The 22015-nt window shown below is 40.6% G+C and overlaps 1 protein-coding gene across 1 annotated transcript in view; it reads left to right on the top strand.

Moving 5' to 3' along the window:
• The window catches only part of LOC143930663 (alpha-2-macroglobulin-like protein 1), a 177732-nt gene that overhangs the window by 94745 nt on the left and 60972 nt on the right, over nt 1-22015 (top strand). The window contains exons 19-24 of the mRNA XM_077455162.1: nt 258-483; nt 918-1038; nt 2852-2973; nt 7818-7869; nt 15496-15579; nt 15664-15840. Coding sequence (XP_077311288.1) covers nt 258-483; nt 918-1038; nt 2852-2973; nt 7818-7869; nt 15496-15579; nt 15664-15840 — 782 coding nt within the window. The remainder of the gene's footprint in view (nt 1-257; nt 484-917; nt 1039-2851; nt 2974-7817; nt 7870-15495; nt 15580-15663; nt 15841-22015) is intronic.

Raw genomic sequence — 22015 nt, forward strand, 5'->3', positions numbered from 1 at the left:
CGCTGGCCAAACAGTTGGGCCATCCCTATTCATTATATCTCAACTAGCAGAAAGAAGACCTTAGTGGCAGCAGCTGAAAACTTGCAGATTTTGAAAGATGTTGTCAAACTCTTTGTAGCACAGCAGGTGTAGGCGGATCATACAAGTATTTATGCAACTTTAGTAATTTATTCACAGATAAAACAGTTCCATATAAAAATTGTTTCAATTATGTGTTAAGCAGTTTGGCTTCATCAGTCTCTTCTTTTCCCTCACAGCCCAGAAGGCCACACTGTGCTAAACCTGAATACACCAGACAGTATCACCAAATGGGAGACGGATGCCGTGTGCCTGGGAAAATCTGGTATTGGGGAGATCCGAAATGTTGGGCTCATCACCTTCCAGTCTTTTTTCATTGACCTAGTTATACCTTACTCTGTGGTGCAAGGAGAGAAATTTAAAATTGATGCCCAGATCTTCAGCTATGAGAAGAAATGTATTTTGGTAAGACCAATTAGTCAGTAGCTCCACCTAATCACATACTATAATAAGTAGTATCTTGCAGTAACCCATAGCAATCAATCAAAAATATTATTTAAGCAGCTTAGAAAAGAGGTACCATGGAACATCTTTGTTGTTAATGTCTACTTTGGGTTTTGAGCAGCACTTTGCACAAATACAACATTAGTAATGTAAAAGTGCTTCATGTATAGAAACTCAGTTAAATCATAGTTTTTATTCAAACTTCAAGCATAGTAATCATGGGCCTGAACTGGCCGAGAGTCGAACCATCTATGGCCTGCTTCAGTTTCAACAGCTTACAGTTTAGAAGAGAATTTTTTTGATGCTGCAATTTGAACTGATAATTTAAACAATTCCACATAGATACTGTACGTTTGTCAGATCTCTCTTTCTAAAGTGCTATCTCATCCTTACAGGTGGTAGTGTCTCTATCTGAAGTTGATGGTATCCATACAGTCCAAGGCAAAGATCAAGCCCGATGTGTCTGTGATGGTCATGTCAGCCACTTCAGCTGGGATGCCACAGCTACAAAACTAAGTACTGTTAAAATGTATTACAATATGTTTTCCTTTTACCCAGGAAGGGAAGCTGGCTGCTCTGCCAGCATGCTGTAATTCATTGCTTTATAGCTCTCATCTACTTTTGACTAAAGCTGTACTAGGTAAAATTGGATGATGGGGTAGATCCTAACACATATACTAATAGTATTGTATAGGTACTCGTGAAAAAAACTCAGGAAGGCTGATTTTATATAAAGGCTCAGAATTCATGTGGTCAGCTTTAGTATGAAACTTAAAGCCTAAGTTCACCTTTCTGAACATGTTATATGTTACACCCATATTTGGGGTGTGACATGTTACATGTTCAACATGCACCTCTGGTGACAGGGGTCAGGGGATCTTCTCCCTTCACTCACTGTCACAATTTGAAATCAGCAAGGCTGTGTGGGCCTCCGCTCATTTGGCCACATCATTCATTGACAGTTTACTGTTAATTAATAGACTGTTTGTGGCTGATGGTTTGTAGTTCTCAATGAAATGTGAGGGCACTGGTGATCTTTCTTCTCTCTTGTCTGTAAGGAAGGTATGAGCAGACAGCTGTCCTGAGAGTCTGCAAGAGCCTGACATTGGACCTCTGATCTGCTGCTCACAGGTGTAAAGCTCTACCGGCTCCTTAGAAACATGCAAAAAAAGTGCAGTTATTATTTTTTTCAAAAGTTGAACGTATCCTTTAAGGAGATGAGGACCGAGAATCCCTGAGTTTCCTCGCTAAGTAAGCTAAAGATTAAAATCTGAAGCCTAAAATACAGAGCTATATCTGTGCAAAACATGAATGCCATGTGGTTGATGTACTTAAGGAATAGAGTACCTTCACCTGTTATGGTAATTTATCTTTAGCTTAGTAAATGTGGTAAGAATTAACTTTGCAAAGAATACCCAATCACGTGCAATAAAAATGAAGCAACATGTTTTTTGCTTGAATATAAATGAATGATATAAGTCATCAGCGCTTCACGTTATGCACTAAGCCCAGGGAAAATTTCATTGCAATGTAAAAATTTACTTTGCTAAGTGAACAGCCTAATTGCCTTTAGTAAATCAACCCGAATGGGTATGATGTAGAATTTAGAAAGCAATGATTAGCCTGTATATAACGGAGTTCTGGATAAAAAGTTCACCAACAGAAAAGGTGTGCAACAGTTATGTGGCCACCATGAAACAATACATAAGGCTGGCCATACATTACAGAATCTTCATGTATAATTTTCCTTTAGATTTTTTTTCAAAACCATATAATATGGAGGTCAAACCTAAACACTTTCAATTTGTATGCTATCAGGAAGGCCCTTGCACTACATAGTTGAAGGTAAATCTAAAGCAAATTGAATAAGAAAATTGTATAACGTATAGCCAGCTTTAAGCTCAGTTAGCAGGGATATAAATTAGAGCATTCAAAATATATGCCCTAATGCTTCGAAGCCCTTCCTGATGCCCAGGAAGGAAAATGTTTTCCTGTGGGCTGTAAGCAAAAAAGCAAAACATATGTACTGTTTATACACATGCCATTTTTTAAGAAGAAGTTATTTTATATGGTTTACTTGAAAAAAAAAATAAGCTGCCAGACTGTGCTGTGCCTCTTGTTTCATGTTTCTGAACCCCCCTCCCCCCATCCATTCACATGATCTGATATTCTGATATAGCTTTAGCTACGAACATTAACAATTAAATTACTATTCACTGATGCTGTGTAATTAAAAAGTAATAGCCAAAATATAGAAATAATTAAGATATTTGTATTTAATAATGAGGTATCTGGTTGGATGATAAAGCCATCCTATTTAATTTTTTAGATGAAATCAAGATTCATATAAAAAGTGGATCTCTGGAAATTGAAGGGGACTGCAAGGAAGACCCTCTTCTGATAACAAAGGAACACAGATTGGATTCCATTGAAAAAACCATAGTGGTCAAGGTGAGGAGTCAACATGAAGGTTAAAGCAGAAATATAGGTAAAACAGGAAGTCAGAAAAAGTCCCCCTCAAAGTGAAGGAATCCCTGATTGTTACCAGAACTAATATCCCCTTTGGATGATCTGACCTTTCCCCCTCTATTGCTGTTCTGGAGACAACCCAAAATTTGAGATTTTCTTTTACTTTCACTTTTTTTCCAATAGATTTTTATTGTTTTTCAAGCAGTAACAAAACAAGAAAAACACACAATTGTGACCACATGCTTAGCGTTGGAACGCATGATAGAACACATAAGCAAGATATGCAAGATTAGGAGTAAGTAGTGACTGTATTAACAACAATGTCAGCGAGATATGATGCCTGTGTCTATGGGTTCAAACAATTTTCAGCCCATATTTTCCAAGATTTGTCAAAGGACGTGTATGAAAGGGAGTATTTAGCTATTAGTCTTTCAAAGGTGTCGTTTCGTTGGACTAGTATTTTTACATCTGAGATATTGATACATTTAGTACCCTTCCAATTTTGGAGCACTAGTGTGCGAGCGGCTAGTAATACATGAAATTTGGTGGGAATCTCTTAGTACCTATATGAAGAAGTGTGAGTTCGGGATTGGGCTGTGTTTTGCTGTACATTCCATAATTGAGGAGATAAGTTGAAAAACCTGGTTGCAAAATCTTTTAAGGCTTGGGCATCCCTACCATGTATGTAGGAGGTGGCCTGCCTGCCCACAGTTGCGTCAGCGAAGGGGAGACCTGTCAGGAAATATTTTCGCTAATCTATGGGGAGGTTGTATTGTCATCTATTGTAGATCGTACGCACCATTTTCCAGTGACTGAGGCAGTGGGAAGCTCTGGAGATTTCCTTGAAGGCTGATTTCCACCAATCCTCTGTAAATGTGAAATTTAGATCTGATTCCTATTTAGTAAGAGTTCTTTTACTTTCACTTTTGATGATATTAGCAAACAGGACCAAGAGAGAGGTTGAATCTCTCTAACAGGGGTACAGACACCAATGAAAAAACCTGACAGGGGTTATTTATAAATATCTAAAGTAAAAAAGGTGCTTCATATTAGCTTATAAAACAGATTGGATGTTGTGATTATAGTATAAACAATCCAACATTTCAAGAAAAAAAAAAGGGGGGGGGAGCTAAGTTATGAAAACGAGAACAGTTATACTTACTCACTCCAACATAGCTAAACAGTGGTAGAATTTCCCTTAATCCAATTTAGAAACTCAGATGAATGTCAAAACTTAGACCAAACAAACTAAGTATGAGAAAACTGTTCTTTTCTTCCCCCTTCGTGCGCCAACAGACCTTCTAGATCTCAAATATAGTTAAGTTTAATTGCCCATTCCCCCAGGGAGGGTACCATCGTTGATTTCCAATTTTACAAAATGACTGCTCTAGCTGCAGCAAGAAAGTGTCTAAACACATCCTGCTTCGCTGTCTTTAAAGAATAGAGTATAATGCAGAGACCGAGTGTGATAGCGGCTCCTCTTGCAACAACAAAGATTCAAAGGCAGTTGGTTTGGCATAGATATCTTGTTTTGATAGGATAGATCATATAAAAGACAAAACTTGATGCCTCTGTAGCCACTGCGCGGGATTATAAGAAAGCATCATAGACGAAGAGGCTACCATTAATAATGGACTCGACTGAAGGACCTGAATAATTCTTCTGTGTTCCAAAGAAGGGGGTCATGGGGCTCAATTGTTTCGATATTCTATAGATGGGTAGTGTAGTATTTGCCTAATAAGATTTGCTGGAATTGAGAGGCCCTTTTGTAGAATAAGCAAAGTCCATGGAAGGGCACAGAGATCTATAGAATTTAATTCCAATTGTACCCATAGCTTAGATGAGTGGTGAAACCATAAACAAAAAAAGTGAGAAGGAGAGAATGGACTATACCGGTACCTGAACAAGATATACAAACAATTTATAATACATTTCTAATTTTATTGATACAAAATACAAACTATACAAAAAATTCATTAAAAAACACCCTTCCATGTTCTGGTATACTTTTGTAGTCAACATCATAGATACTGGTTGATGAGTTTCACCGATGGCTTCCTCAGGGCAGCACAGTGGTGTAGTGGTTAGCACTCTCACCTAGCAGTAAGAAAGGTCGTTGGTTCGTATCCCAACCACGACACTACCTGCCTGGAGTTTGCATGTTCTCCCTGTGCCTGCGTGGGTTTCCTCCGGGTACTCCGGTTTCCTCCCACATTCCAAAGACATGCAGGTAGGTTAATTGGCTTCTGTCCAAAATTGGCCCTAGTACATGAATGGGGACCTTGGATTGTGGGCTCCTTGAGGGTAGGGACCAATGTGAGTGTGCAATGTACAGGGATAGGGACAATTGTAGACACTCACTCAGGTTGAACTGGATGGACTTGTGTCTTTATTCAACCTTAGTAACTATGTAACCAGGTAAATATGAACCATAGAACCTAAAAGGACCAAAAATGGGAGAGCAGAGGTATACAAGTCAAATCCTTCAAGTATAGACTCCAAATATTACAGTATATGTACATTATCAATAAATATTCCATCATAATTCTACTCAGAATCAGACTCGCTTACATATGTATAACACAAGTCAGGCCAACATTGAAAGGAGGCCCGTACCATGGAGGAGGTGTATCACCCTTAGATCGAATTTAGGGGACAAGTGGATGGTGCCTGTGCAAACCCAAGATCCAGGAGTAGCATTCAACAAGATATATCTGTCAAAATAATTATCTAATTAAGATATCAGCCATGGTGTTCAGTCTCCTAAACAATCAAATCCCCCTTCATCATCATAAGCTAGAGATACTTACAGCTGCCGGACCAAGATGTACCCTCAAGTTAAATATAGACACACTTATAAGAAAGGCTCAGGCAACAACCTAAAAGTTCCGGAAAGAGACCAAATTAATAATAATATAATTATAAATAATACACATCCAAAAGTACAAAAGCTTGCAAACCGCAAGGTTCGCGGTGGGCCCCTTTGACTTTAATGGCAGACGAACCTTAAAAACCTCCAGGTCATATTTTCAGCCACAAAATACTTGCTAGCTGTGCACACATGGTCCCACAACATGGACACTGACATAACAAAAGTATTCAGTGAATCTAGGATCGACGACAAGTATTCTTTTTTTATCTGTGAAATTTTCACAATTCAGGAGCGCATGAAGGCCATGGAGGAGAGGCAAGGTCAGGCCAGGCTATGTAGGAGGTGCAGGAGAGGATCAGTGCCACATTCAGGGCAGCGCAGTCCTGTGCCAGTGTCCCAGTGTGCCAACCTGTGCTTGAGCCCCTCCCTCTGCCCGGCCCTTACCCCTTGTCACTCTTTGTAGTATCGCTGCAGAACCGCTCAGCAGTCACAATGCTGCACAGTGGAAATGCACTATACTATGCTTTCTATATTTGCAAGTATTTTAGACTTGTATTACACCCCTATATACTGCACACCAAATAGTACACCTATACCAGTCCTTAAAAGGACCTTGTGGACCTAGTAGTAGCTAGCTAGTAGCTAGTGAATTGCAGACTGTCCCTGCTCCAAAAACCAAACAGTCCCTCTCTACACTGAGAAACGACAGCTGAAGAATCGGTCAGCACTCAGCAGCACAGCAGTGAAGTATAATATGCTTTCTATATTTGAAAGAAAGTATATTATACGTGTACAACCCTATATACTGTACACCTATACCAGTAAAAGGACCTTTGTGGACCTAGTAGCTAGTGATTTGCAGACTGTCCCTGCTCCAAACACCAAACTGTCCCTCAGTCCCTACACTGATAAAAGACAGCTGCAGAATCGGTCAGCATTCAGCAGCACAGCAGTGCACCATAATATACTTTCTATATTTGAAAGTATATTATAAGTGTATTACAACCCTATATACTGTACACCTATACCAGTCCTTTAAAAGGAATTTTGTGGACCTAATAGTAATAGCTAATTAGCTAGCTAGTGATTAGACTGACTGTCCCTGCTCCACACAGCGTCCTTTCCCTACACTGACAAAAGACAGAATGTAAAATGGTCACCAGATCAGGTCTATTTATAAGGTAGGGCGTATGTCCATGTGCTGAAATGTCTCAATTGGCTGTCCTGTACCCCATGATGGATGTGTCATGGGTCAAAGTTCTTCACAATGTAAACAAATGTGTCCGCCTCAAACAGTGCCAGAAGTCCGCCGGTTTGGCCCAGCCCTGAAGGGGAAGGGGACAATAAATGGTATTTTAAATGTTTAGTGATCCACACAAAAGCTTTATTTTTCACTACATGTTTTGTCACTAGAATAGGAATAAGGAAAATATCTTCAACAAGAACACAGTTAGCAATACAGGCTTTTGTATTACCCCTGTTTCCCCTAAAATAAGACCTAGCGTGATTGTCGACGATGGCTGCAATATAAGCCCTACCCCCCAAATAAGCCCTGGTTAAAGTCCTTCTATGTCTTATTCTCAGGGTAGGGCTTATATTGCAGCCATCACCGACACTCATGCTAGGTCTTATTTTAGGGGAAACAGGGTACTATAGTAGGACAGGAATTTATGAAAAATCTACACACTGGCACACAAACAGCAATAAAGATGTAAGAGTGTTACCAACCTTTCCCACTCTATCAAAATGTTTTTTCAAATGTCAAATTCTCTTAAATTCCACATTACTATTAAACTCCAGGCCGATATATAATCTCACCATTGAATGTAATACTAGGTACGTGAAAATCCCATTTGCTTTTTTTACATACAATTGACAGAATTATATGTTTCTGTCTCAATATCAGCCTTCAGTAATCAAATTTCAACACTTTAATCATGTTTTTTCTTTTCAGCCCATGGGATATGAAGAACAAATCACGGAGACACATCTTCTATATGCTAAAGGTAAAGGAAAGATAGTGGGCACAGGATATTCATGGGCAGAGCTAAATATATACACATAGAAGACAAGTTCTTTCTTTTCTGAATGATCAGACTTTGAAGACATTTCTTTCTTATGTGCTATTTGCTACATGGGTCACTGGTTTATTCCTAGCCAACCACAAAACAAATGACTACTGTATGCTTTTTCACCCATTGGATCTACTATGTGATATCTGCCTTCTGAATCAAGGTTATCGATCTCTATAGTTCCTAGGTATAGATGGTGAAACTGTCACATGATTACAAGCTTTGTTCTGTGTCTCTGTCCGACAATCAGTGGGTTCCGGCAGATATCCAGTACCCGGTGATTGGACACACTGGGAGCTAATCAGCAGGTTTGAGGGACACAATGTCCACTGGGACCCGCTGATCATTGACAGGAGAGGCAGAATGTGCGATCTGCCTATGTAAACAAGGCAGACTGCCGTTCTGTCAGAGAGAAAAATAGAGGTCTTGTGTTTCTGCTAAACAGGAACACAGATCTTTCTTCTTCCAGTTAAGCCATCCCCCACACAGTTAGAAAGCATTCCCTAGGAGCACACTTAACCCTTTGATTGCCCCTGATGTTAACCCCTGCCCTGCCAGTGTCATTAGTACAGTGAGTGCTTTTTTCTTTTTAGCACTGATCACTGTATTAGTGTCACCGGTCCTCAAAAAGTGTCACTTAGTGTCCAATTTGTCCGCTGCAATGTCGCAGTCCCACTAAAAATCGCTGAACGCCGTCATTACTAGTAAAAATAAAAATAGAAAGGCCATACAAAATATCCCATAGTTTGTAGACATAATAACATTTGCACAAACCAATCAATATACGCTTATTGGGATTTTTTTTACTAAAAATTTGTAGCAGAATACACATTGGTCGGAACTAATGAAGAAATTTAGATTTTGTACATTTTTTTTTGATTTTGTTTGGCTACAGCATGGCATAACCACACAATTGTCAGTTAAAGCAACGCAGTGCCATATCGCAAAAAATGGCCTGGGTATGAAGGGGGTGAATCCTTCTGGGGCTGAAGTGGTTAATTGGCTTAATTAGCTTTTTTAAATTATGGCAAAGACAAAAGAACAAGCATGCTTCAAGTGATTGTAAAGGCTTTTTTTTTATTTAAAATAACAAAAATGTCAGTACCAGCAAATAAGCTCTTTCCCCCTTGCCTACCATAATTTGACAGGAAAGGTCTGTCATCCCTTACTTATCAAGAGGGGGAGGTTTTGTGTTCAATTGCACGGAGTAATCAAAGAAAGTTAGCTTAAAGTCCCTGTATGTACCATAGCTTTTTGTTTAAAAGGAATATTGGAATAAGTCACCTCTCTAAACCTGATTGTTTTCATGAAGCATACCATAATCTTCAAGTGAGTCCATCGCTTTTTTAAATCTTAAAGGGGTTGTAAACCCTTGCCATTTTTCACCTTGATGCATTCTATGCATCAAGGTGAAAAACATTTTTTAATGCAACAGCGCCCCCGAACCCCCCTTATACTTACCTGAGCCCCGAAATTTGCACGATGGGAATGAGCACACCAGCCCCAGCTTGTGTCTCTGTCCTGATTGATTAGATTGATTGCAGCACAGCCATTGGCTCCCACTGCTGTCAATCAAATCCAATAACACGGGCATCGGGGGGCGGGGCCGAGTCATACATTCGGCAAATATGGACGCCGAATTATGGACTCAGGAGTGTGCCCGCAACAAGAGCGTTTCTCCTAATGGGTTATCTGATGTGGGGAGGTGCCGCGACAGCAGCCAGGGGACCCCAGAGGGTGAGGTTCGGGGCCACTCTATGCAAAACAAGCTGCACAGTGGAGATAAGTATGATATGTTTGCTATTTAAAAAAAAAAAAAAACGAACCCTTACAATCACTTTAACATTAAAGACATCCCTGCAATAAAAATAAATGATACGTACTCCTCCCAGTTGCTAATTATCAGTGTATTTACCTGCTACAAATGTTCAGCATGTAACACTTGCCTAGGCCACACTGCATGCTGTGGTTCTATCCCATGATCCCTGCATCACTACAGGACACAGAGCGCAGCAGAGGACCACTCATCCAAAACACCTGGAGGGGTTCCAATTATGAAGCTGTTTCAGCCAGCTCATAAAGAGAATGTTTTTTTTGGGGCACAGACACAATGGGGGTTATTTACTAAAGGCAAATCCACTTTGCACTACAAGTGCACTTGGAAGTAAAGTCGCTGTAGATCTGAGGAGGACATGCAAGGAAAATCAAAAAATGATGCATTTTAGCTTGCAAATGATTGGATGATAAAATCAGCAGAGTTTCCACTCATTTCAGATCTACCCCTTAGATTTAGAGTGAATGCACTTTCAGTGCAAAGTGGATTTGCCTTTTCATAAATAACCCCCAATATGTTGCCCATTAAACATAAAAGATTAGGCTGCAAAGACTTAATAGATATCCAACATGTCCAACCTTAAAACTGCATGCGCCTGTGGAATGGGGACAAACCTCCGTACCAAAATTTTTCCATAGGAGATGCTTTAACCTCCCTGGCGGTACGATTATTTCGGATTTTAGGTGCTAAAAGCGGTACCATTATTTTGCATGAAAATTTGGCGTTTTATATTGTAGTCCTGCAATTCTTAGGAATAACTCTCTTAAATCTGTCCAAACCAGAGTCTAGCAGACATCCCGGGTATAATAAAGTTTGAAAAATGAAATCATAAATTATAATATAATAAATAATTATAAATAATTGTACCAAATAATAATATAACAATAATAAAAATTATTCAATAATGTAATCAAATCAAAAACACTGAAATTTGCTCAGTTGCAGAATTGTCACTGTCATTACTTTTCAGTATTTGATGACGGATCTCCCCACAAATCGCTATCACTCAATTCTGCGAGTGATTCCAATTTATTATCGCTGTTTTCTAGCTGGTCTAAAACCATTTTTGATGTAAAAGGACAGTTTTGGTTTCTATGGACAATCTCCAGTTTCCAGGCATAAAGAACAGTTTTTATTACATAAAACTGCATGCAGGACACTGGGCAGACCACTAGGGACAACGGGGATGTGAAATTTTTACATACAGCAATGTAATCTGTAAGATTACATTATACTGTATGTTTACTGTTTGTTTCACTTTTTGAATTTGGCGCCGATCTCCGTCCCCGTGCGTCGCAACGCTCGCAGGGCATGGAGATCGGTGATGTGATGCATCGAGCGAGACACGGCTCGCTCGTACAGCGGGGAGACAACGCTGGATCCGAGGGAGAAGGTAAGTAAACCTCCTCCTGGATCCAGCGATGCAGTCCCGAGTCTGGCTCGGGGATACCGCTTTTGGTATGAAAATTCCACCCCGAGCCAGACTCGGGAATACCGTCAGGGGGGTTAAAAGACCTTACCGGTTATCAGTTTAAAGTCATGAATAATGGCCCTAGAATTACTGTTCTCACTCCAGCTTGTGTGAAGATCTGTAACATACTGTATGTAGTTTGTAGTGTATTTGTAGGTTAAGTAGGCACCCTGAGGATTGTGTTTATGTTAATATATATGTGGGGGGCTCAACATTTGTGAAGGGTTTAAGTGCTTGAGTGTAACCAAATGTTCCCTACACTATAGCATTTTGTTATGACAGGTTGTCTATTAGACTCCAAATGTCTCACCTGCCTTCCACTGAAGCTACTAGAGCACAGATCGTGCTTCATTAGCTTCTTCCCCAGCCGCAGGGACCAGGGAAAGTGACAACCGAACCTGGAAGTAACATATCACATATCATCCATGTTCATTCTAGATAGGGGAGATCAGCAAATGGATGTTCATTAGTTTCTGGGACAGCACACCATGGGAATCATAGTGGGGGGTGCACTACCCGGGGTCAATGGAAGTGATCTAGTGGCCCATCCAACTTACAGTCAGTTTGTCAGATTTACTCATACTCCCAGCTCTGTAGTATCCAGGCATATGTGTAAAACTCGCCACAGTAGAGTAGAGAACAGTCAACTTTTTGCTGTCTGTGCACTATTGGTGAGATTTTCCTTCATTTACTATCTGAAGACACAACAGGAAACGAGAGGACATTGAAATCCTTGATTAGTTGTCACCAGAACAAGTATTCCCCATCAAAGATTTCCCCTTATTGTGGAAATTTTATGAAGATGTATTTAATATGTACTGTCATAGTGTCTCCCAGTGTTAGTTCTCCCGCAACCCTCTCTAAAGAGCTGACTGGGGCAGACTGACGCTGGTTGAGATCTGTTTGGTAGTGAAAAGCTCCTTGGGGATGTAGAGAAGTGTTTGCAGAGTGGGGATATGTCCACCAGCGAAGGGCCCCTGTGTGATGCACAGAATGATCGTCTGGGGGGAATGTGTTTGCTCTGCAGTTTAGCGGATGTACGCTCATGTCAACCCTGTGTGCCTGATTAACACAGGCTGGGGGGCCGTGGCGTGCACCTGCAGATAATCTCCCACCCACACAGGACGGTAGTATGATCAAATTCTCTGAACAATGCAGAATAAGTATTCACGCCAATGATAAAAATGTGAGTCTTTGAATTTGTTATGGTTGGGGACAGCATTCATGATCCCAAGCTTCCTTTGTCTAGCTGAAGATAGCTTACAGGGACAGGGGGTGAGAGATCGTACATGTTGCCCCCACCCAGAGACGTCCATAGTCATTGTTCATTGGTTGTATAACCCCTCCTGTTTGAAGGAATGCCTGTGCTTGATTGGTCGATTGTGAAACCATCATGGTATATGAATAAAATTTGCTTAGAGGTTCAGGTCAGTTGGCTTGAGCGATGGAGCTAAGAACATCAGGAAGGTGACCATGTCTATTCCCGACCAAGCGATCACTAAAAATTTTAGAGTTTTTTTCTCACTCTCGATTCCAGTGATAATGGTCACAGGACAAACAGAGTGTGAATGTTTGCAGTAGGACAGAGACAGGAATAGAAACTAGTCAAACATCCTAAACCTACCCTACTCTTATCCAGGAAAATAAATATGTATATAGTACTGTATTCTTTCAATGCTGGATTAAACCTAGTGGGCTTGTTTAGGGATTTAGAGAGGTTCAATTAAATTAAGCAAGCAGTGTCTTTATTCAAAGTGGCTAAAGATGCTTCCGGAGCTGTCCAAGCATTATCTGTCAGTGGATATACCCATTAGTGAGTTTATTCAGTTGTGAATGTAGCATTTACCCCCAAAGGAGCCACGATTGCATCTGTCCTCTGATTCCAGATGACAACAACCCTTGTGTCAGTGCCACATCCTGTAACACAGTGGTCATCAACCCTGTCCTCAGGGCCCACTAACAGGCCAGGTTTGCAAGATAACTGAAATACATCACAGGTGATATCATTTGCTGCTCAGTGATTGCAGTATTCTAGTCTGCATCTCCCCAAGGTAATACATAAAACCTGGCCTGTTAGTGGACCCAGAGGACAGGGTTGATGACCACTGCTGTAACACACCAAGGCTAAAAGAGTTTTTTTTTTCTTTAGGGAAATACCCCCCAGTCTCTCTCTTGCACCACGACAAACACTAAAACCGACAGCTCTTAATAATAAAATAATAAAATATTTCTTCATGATATTGATGTAATCTAAAGTACCATGGTAACATTGAGCCAATGTTTTGTCTTCAGTTCCAAAGCATGCCAATTCATTTGTTTGTTTTCTTATATACATTGGCCAAAAGTAGGCAAAGACATGTAGCAAGGGCCCCGACCTTAGAGGCCTAATGGTGACCTCCAGAGTCAGGGAGAGCTGACATCCTTCTTTGTAAAGTAGGTTACCAGGCATGGTGGGTGTAATGCAAGAAGAAATGTTGGGCGCCAGTCACTTTTTGAATGCGAATAAGAGATTTATTGTCTCTTAACAGAATTGTGGGAGAGAAGGTTAGGGCCAGAACACCCTTGAGTAGATGCAATGCTAACTGGCAGACTCTGAGACGTCTATAGGTAGACAGCTATACAGTGAAAGGCCTCCAGCCGGATAACATTTCTGTATAGGTAGGACCGCCGTCTCCTATGGCAACTAATCTTGCAGCAGTCAATAAAAGGTAGTTGTACATAACTCTTGGTAACACAGAAAAGTCAGTTTCTTATCCCACAGTATTTCTCTGTAGATCTTCACTCAATGAGCTCCCAGTCTCTCACTAGACTTCCAGATTCCAGTCGTCACTGGATCCCCCTGAGCTCTTCCACAGCTATCCCGCTGTATACTCCTCAAGCATCACCCCCTCTATCCTGCTGGGTCCCTGGCTTGGCACTTGCTGAAGCTTTCCCACTTTTTCACTGTACTCGGGTGGTGAGAAGACTGCTCTGGTACTTGCTCAAGCTTACTCACTGTAGTCTCTGGTAGTAAGATGGATGGCCCCTTAGTGGCGACAGCTTCCCTACTACCTCTGACTACAACTGGTTCCCCGTCCGGCTTAATCTTCTCAACTTGGTTGTACTCCAATCCTGCAGTCCCAACCCTATGCTGCTTCTCCTGCTCCTGGATAGGCCTCAGGCAGCCTAGAAGCCAGGTGTCACTGGGGCAGGCCTTGGGCTTCCAGCCTAGCAGGCCGGGGCGACATAACGCATGTCCACAAAGACAGCCATCCAGGTGGCACAGAACCCCAATCACCTTACTCCACCCACATAAATAGGCTCTTCCAGCAGGCCAAGGTACTAAAGAAACCCCTGCCAATTGGCTGAGACGCCCCTTCCATTCATACTCTGACCTTGTGAAGCCCCTTGCCATTCTAATGTCACCAGCCACAGTGCCACCTAGTGACAGGAGAGAAAAGGTGCAGCAATTCCAGAATTAGAGGGGAATGAATTGAATGTCTATCAATTAGCCACCTGGCAAACTAAATTTACTAGCAACCCTGCCTAAATAGCAGGGTGCTACAGACATTAAATAGTAGTCTTCTTGTAAGCATCACCTCAGTATTAAAAAAAATATATACTTTTTGTCACAGATGTGTATGTACATAGCACAGCATAGAAAGCTATGCGGGGAGAAGAAACTCTCTTGCACCAGTTTAGCCAATTATACTCTATTTTGAAGGGTATAAAAAAGACTGATTGCGACCATCTAACACCATAAATTGACTCTTGGTAGGCTGACACAGCTCTAAATTCATTATTTCATAGTTACATGTATTTTGTTAAATGCTACTTGGCATTACTGTCTTCAAATCTCTGTGCAGTAGAGCTTGTGTTGGGAAAGGTAGAAGCAGAACAAGGAGCCATTCAGGTGTGCTGCAGTGCTTCCATGTTAACGAGGAACATGCTGATAGGAGGAAAATGAAGTGACAGAGATGGGCTCATCAGTGTGCTGCTTTTCCTTTCCTTGTCCCATAACAAGCTGTAGTTGTTAGTAAACATCAATAAATAAAACACCTCCTATATATGGATTTCATCTGTGTACTGTAATTGGCTATTTGTCTGAAGTTTACCTTTAACATATATTGTCTGCTCTTATGTAGTGTTAGACATCAATGTTATTTTCTACATGTGTTTTATAACTCAAAATCACCAATCTGCTTTCAAAACGTCTTCTAGTGTGTTAGTGTTTTCTCTTGTTCACCCCATTTCCCTTTTTCTCATTTTATACCAGATGACACCCAAAAAGTATCATATACCTTAAATATTCCAGACCGGCTGATTCCAGGAACTGAACGTGCTCACATCATTGTTGTAGGTGAGGACCAAATACTGTAATATCATTTTGCAAGGACATTTTTTTATTTTATTTTCCCTCACTAATACAATCTTGTTTTGGCAGGTGATATCATGGGCAACATCATCATTAATTTAGAGAGTTTAATTCATTTACCAGATGGATGTGGGGAGCAGAGTGTATCTAAACTTTCCAGATATTGCTATTCCCTTGAATATCTGCAAAGTACCAATGAAATCACATCTGAAACCAAAGAGAAGTTTTTGGATCATCTAGTTGAAGGTAAGTTGGATTGAAAAAAATACATTTCCCTTCATGCTTTACAAATTGTAATGAATGGGGGAGGTACACTAGGCCTGTACATGTAAATGTGAACAAGCCCACTTCAACATATATCACGCCTCTCATTCTGCAGCCACACTACTGAGCACGACACAGACAGGGGAAATTCTTATAACTGTAAAGCATGCATGTGCTCTCTTCTCCAGCCACAGCAGCAGATAAACATATTGCCTTTACATGCTTGATGTATTCATTACTGAACTTTAGACACATCCCATAATGATATATTATTATACACACTGTACTCTGCTGTAATTCAGTATTAGAAATATTCAGCTTTGTGATCTGCTGGTATGGTATATGAGAACATCCCTAGCTGCAATACAGAAAAATAAAAAGCCGGGTAATGCCGCTTTACATCAGCATATGACACAAGTAAAGGTCGGCATGAGGAAAAAAACAAAAAAGTCTATAGACGCTGCACATAAATGTGAAACAAAGAAAATTCAAGAAGAAACTCCCCATGGGGTTTTTTAGCAGCAATTTGAGAGATGCAAAACATCTTTACTTAAAAAAGTATACATTTTTATTAGTACAAAACATTAAGATCATCGTACATCAGAGAAATTATTACATCAACAATAAAATATAGTCTCTGGTACACGCAAAGAGCATATATTGTTGAAAGATACAACAATCATATTACATAACAATTAATAATTGGAATGTTTTAACATAGCGTTCCCATATTTCTCACTTAAAAAGCCATTCGATGTATGGAAATGCCCCAATGCATTTCAACCCAGAAAAAATAATGGCCTTCTTCAGGGGTTTTTTCATATTTATGTTAATACAACAATGGATAATTTTTATTATAGTGAATTATCAAAAAAAAAAATGGATAAGGACATAAAACACATATCCCATATTTACCCTTTTCATCAAATAGATGGGTTTGTGGCCAGAGACTTTTTTAAAATAACATCCTCCTCATTCAAAGGTAGTCCTAAAATCTGATGCAGCGTTAACCATGTCCAAATAACTGGGGACTCACCAAGGGGAAAGGCGCGAAGTGCAGCCACGAGGCCCCCGCAGGGCCTATAAGAGATCACAGGAAAAAAAGGGGCCTCCACCAGACGGAAAAGACAGGGGCAACACACCTAAAATGTATTACATAAAATGTATCCAAAAACCACCCAAAGCAGATAAAAGAAAAAAGAAAAAAAGAAAAAGAGGAAGAGAGAGGTGGAGAGAGGGAAGAGGAGAAATTGTTATCTTCACTGAATCACTGATTGAAAAAATATATATGTAAATAAATAAAAGTCACTTTAAATTATTTGAAGAAAAGAGCAACTAAATTATTAAAATTATTATTATTGTCGTGTATATGCCAACTATATATATTTTATAAATTTAAGTATCTCAACTAGTGAAAATAGTGTGGTACATAAATGTTGTTTGACTAAAGCCTATTTCAAACAACAGTGATTATAGCTTTAAATTGGGGCTGAATAATGCCTTGTCTAGAAAATAAGCGTGAAAGTGTGTGTAGAGAAGTGCTAGTGCCTAAATATAAAAACACTCGTAAAAAAGCTCTCTCAACGTGACAAAAAGTGATCGAGTCTTAGTGGCAAAAATCAATAGGATACATGTTATAATTTATAAGTTATATATGACCTATGTGTCTCCATAATCCCCCAGCAAAAACCTCCTTACCTCAGTGCTATTCAGACAATGTTTCCACCATTCCAGTCAGGGATCAACTGAAGGATCCCGCCTGGATATCAGTTGGATATCAGATGTGCATAAAAATGTAAGGTTAAAATAAGATAAGAATAGGAGGTAAGGCAGTTGGTAATAATAGAAGAATATCGCAGGGACTGATACCATCCGGCAAAGACCACCAGTTCAAATGGCCGAATAAATAGTAAAAAATAAATATTTTAATTCCTATAATCATAATATATCACAGAGCTGCTATTATGGCAAAGTATCTATATATAGAGCCCCATCAACTTCAAAGAAACCCATCATCAACAGCTAAAGCAAAAGGGAAAGGTGTAGAAAATATAACTTACCAAACAAATCTGGCCCACAGAGTATAAGTCATGTCCTCTGGCACAGCAGCAAGGACTGACTGTGTCTGGCTTTTGTATTCCCTGCCATCGAGCCGGCGTCTGACGTCACCGGCTTGATGTGGACAAAACGGCGCTATTGCGCTTGCTCCCAGCGCTAAGGAGGCCCTGAGCCTACAATCCCCATAAGGCGGAAACAAAGTGGAACGTCACACGGCAGTGCAGTACCAATGCCGACCAGATAGACTTAATCACTCAACCTACAGACTCAAAGGGGGAGAAGGAGCCCAGATGTTAGACCACAGCCAAAATTGGCTGTGTGAAGTATGAAATTACGTATAGCATCCCCCGCTCGAGGGAAGTGCAGCGCCAAAGTGGGCAATGACTAGCAAAGCCAAACAGTGCCCCGGGTGTCCGTACGGAAAATTGGTGTAGAAATGTGGGAATACACAGGAAAGCAGTGGGTGACAGTGGAAAACGAAATGGTCAAGGAGAGCAGATATGTGTTCGAAAATCCAAGCCCCATATGAGAGCCCACAATTTCTGACACATGGGCTAAAGTACACATCAAACAGCGCATCAAAGTATACCACAGAATAAAACCAATGAGATCATCAAAAAATATATATTTTTAAATATACTTAGATTATAACAAACTTAATGTGATCTCTAATTCTCATAAGAAATTGTCTCTTTGTTTTTCCTACATAGAAACCACTTCACAGACACCGGGCCAGATAAATAACACCCGGTGTCTGGCAGGTGACCCTATGTTTAATGGAGTGCCATTTACCATTCGGTAATTTAAATTTAGATTTGTGGTCAACATATTGACAAACGTCACAGTGACCACATGAAAAAGTTCCAGTATTCCTTTCTTTATCTCTAAGATTGCTGTTGTCAAAGTGACTATGTACAAGTCTATCCCTTAATGAAGGGACTCTTTTAAACATGACCTCAGGAAATTCTTTAATATATTTTTTTGCAGTGGGATCAGCTAAAAGAAGTGGCCAAAATCTGCTTAGAATTTTTTTAAATTCTGTGTGTTGATTAGAGTATTGAGTTATAACTCTAACTGTATCAAATTTATCGGGACGCTTGGTTGAAAAAATCAGAGATGTTCTATCCCTGACCTTAACATGGTTATAAGCCTGTTTTAGGCATCTACGGCTATAGCCTCTGATTTTTAATCTCTGGTATAAGTCCTTTGCTGCTAGTTGGAAATCTGGATCCTCACTGCAATTGCGCTTTAATCATAAGTATTGACTGTAAGGGATATTGTTACGAGTGAAGTAGGATGACAGCTATGAGCGTGAAGAATTGTTCCCTGCAGAGGGTTTTCTAAATTAAGATTAAAACAATTTACCATCTGTAACAATAGAAATAGTTCAATCCAAAAAATTCAGAGGATTGACTGCATTGCATACAAAGATTTAAATTTAAGTCAATGGCTGAGATCAAAGTTAAGAATTTGTTCAGTTCGAGTTCGGTATCTGACCAAAAAAAAAAGGACATCATCAATATAACGGAACCAGGAGATGATTTTATCCACTAAATGTGTCAAATCATCTCTGGAAAAGGTGTCCTTTTCCCATCCCCCCCGGTACAGGTTGGCATACAATCGGGCACATTTAGTCCCCATCGCAACCCCCTGCACCTGGAGGTAGTGGGAAGAGTCGAATATAAAAACATTGTGTCTCAAAATGTAATCAAGTAGCTCTAGAACAAATGATTCAAAGGATGTTGAGCCCCTTTCATTTAGGAAAGTCTGCACCACCCCTATCATGGGGGATTGCGTTGTAAAGACTTTGTATGTCCAGGGCCACCAGCCAAGAGTTCGGAGGGAGAGAAATTCCCTCAATAACTCTTAGTAGATCAATTGTGTCCTTAACATAGGATGATAAAGACATTACATGTGGATATAAATAACTGCCAATTAGGGCACTGGTGTTCACTTAAACTGGAACATCCAGAAATTATTGGACGTCCTGGAGGGTTAGTCAGAGATTTTGTGAATTTTCGGTAATGCATAAAAGGTAGGAATCTTTGGATCCTTAGTATTCAAAAAATTTCAAGTATTAAGATCAATGATGCCAAGTTGATAGGAAAATAATTTTGCGATAAAGAGAGTAATAATTATCAATTACTGTTTTCGAGATTGGGCGATACCATTCTTTATTTGATAGAATATTTTTACACATAGTCACATATTGTGATATCTCCAAGATCACTAGATTACCACCTTTATCCGCTGGCTTAATAATAAGATTAGTGTTGGACTGAAGGGATTTAATAGCTTCCTTTTTTTGAGAAGTCAAATTAGCAGGCATTGTGGATGAAAAGGTGGAAGTTTCAATGGCTTTAGAAGTCTGCTGAATAAACGCCCAAATATTTGGGTTGGTGTTAAGAAAGGGAAAAAGTTTGGATTTTGGTTTGAAGGACTGAGGAGGGGGAAAGAAATGCCAGCGACAGACAACCCTGGAAAAGATGTTGACCAGGGATTATCGTCCATGGCATGTCCCTCCTCTCATAGTTCCATCAAATTCTCCAAAGCATAATGATCGGCCATATTTTCCTGTAGATTTGGACTCATGTCCAAGGAATAGGGTTTTGTGGTTTGTCAAAAATAACTTTATACAGTAACCTACGAGCAAAAAGATGTAAATCCTTAATAAGGTGAAATTTGACACTATCAGAATTGGGGCAAAAAAGATAGCCCAAGTTTTAAAACCTGAGTCTCACCAGTGCGGTCTCACTAGTGCAGCTTAACAGTGCCCATTAGTGCGATCTCACCAGTGCAGCTTAACAGTGGCCATTAGTGCGATCTCACCAATGCAGCTTAACAGTGCCCATTAGTGCGATCTCACCAATGCAGCTGAACAGTGCCCATCAGTGCAATCTCACCAATGCAGCTTAACAGTGCCCATTAGTGCGATCTCACCAATGCAGCTTAACGGTGCCCATTAGTGCGATCTCACCAATGCAGCTTAAAGGTGCCCATTAGTGCGATCTCACCAATGCAGCTTAACGGTGCCCATTAGTGCGATCTCACCAGTGCAGCTTAACAGTGCCCATTAGTGCAATCTCACCAATGCAGCTTAACAGTGCCCATCAGTGCAATCTCACCAATGCAGCTTAACAGTGCCCATCAGTGCAATCTCACCAATGCAGCTTAACAGTGCCCATCAGTGCAATCTCACCAATGCAGCTTAACAGTGCCCATCAGTGCGATCTCACCAATGCAGCTTAACAGTGCCCATCAGTGCGATCTCACCAATGCAGCTTAACAGTGCCCATTAGTGCGATCTCACCAATGCAGCTTAACGTTGCCCATCAGTACGATCTCACCAATGCAGCTTAACGTTGCCCATCAGTACGATCTCACCAATGCAGCTTAACAGTGCCCATCAGTGCGATCTCACCAATGCAGCTTAACGGTGCCCATTAGTGCGATCTCACCAATGCAGCTTAACGGTGCCCATTAGTGCGATCTCACCAATGCAGCTTAACGTTGCCCATTAGTGCGATCTCACCAATGCAGCTTAACGGTGCCCATTAGTGCGATCTCACCAATGCAGCTTAACGGTGCCCATTAGTGCGATCTCACCAACGCATCTTAACAGTGCTCATCAGTGCAGGTGTTGTATGTGAGAGCGCTGCTCACGGTACAGCCCCCACCTCCCTGTACCAGCATTGGAACAATTCCCTCTGCACTGTCTATCACAATGCCGCTATGGGGGGGATGTGGGCGGAGTGCTGGCAGGGAGCAGGGAGCAGAGGAGGAGGACACCACCTCTGTGGGCTCTACTACAGTGAGCAGGGAGGAAGTACAAGTCCCTCATACAGATACAGGAGAAACAGCAGCCAGCCATCTTATAAACAGGAAATCACCAGGCCATAATGTTTTTTCCGCAAGATCAGCAGGCTATTGCAGAGAAACTACAGAGCTCAGAAGAACATGGATGAAATAGTTGGTGAAGGTAGGAGATCATCAAAGAGAACATAGAAATGTTTTTGCCCTGAGTTCTGCTTTAAGGGCCGGGCCTATTTTTCTGAATTTCTTTTTTGCTAGAAAATTACTTAGAACACTCAAACATTAT

This window comes from Lithobates pipiens, unplaced genomic scaffold (genome assembly GCF_037356315.1).
Source record: "Lithobates pipiens isolate NorthernLeopardFrog02 unplaced genomic scaffold, aLitPip1_a1.2 Scaffold_25, whole genome shotgun sequence".
Lineage (NCBI taxonomy): Eukaryota > Metazoa > Chordata > Amphibia > Anura > Ranidae > Lithobates > Lithobates pipiens.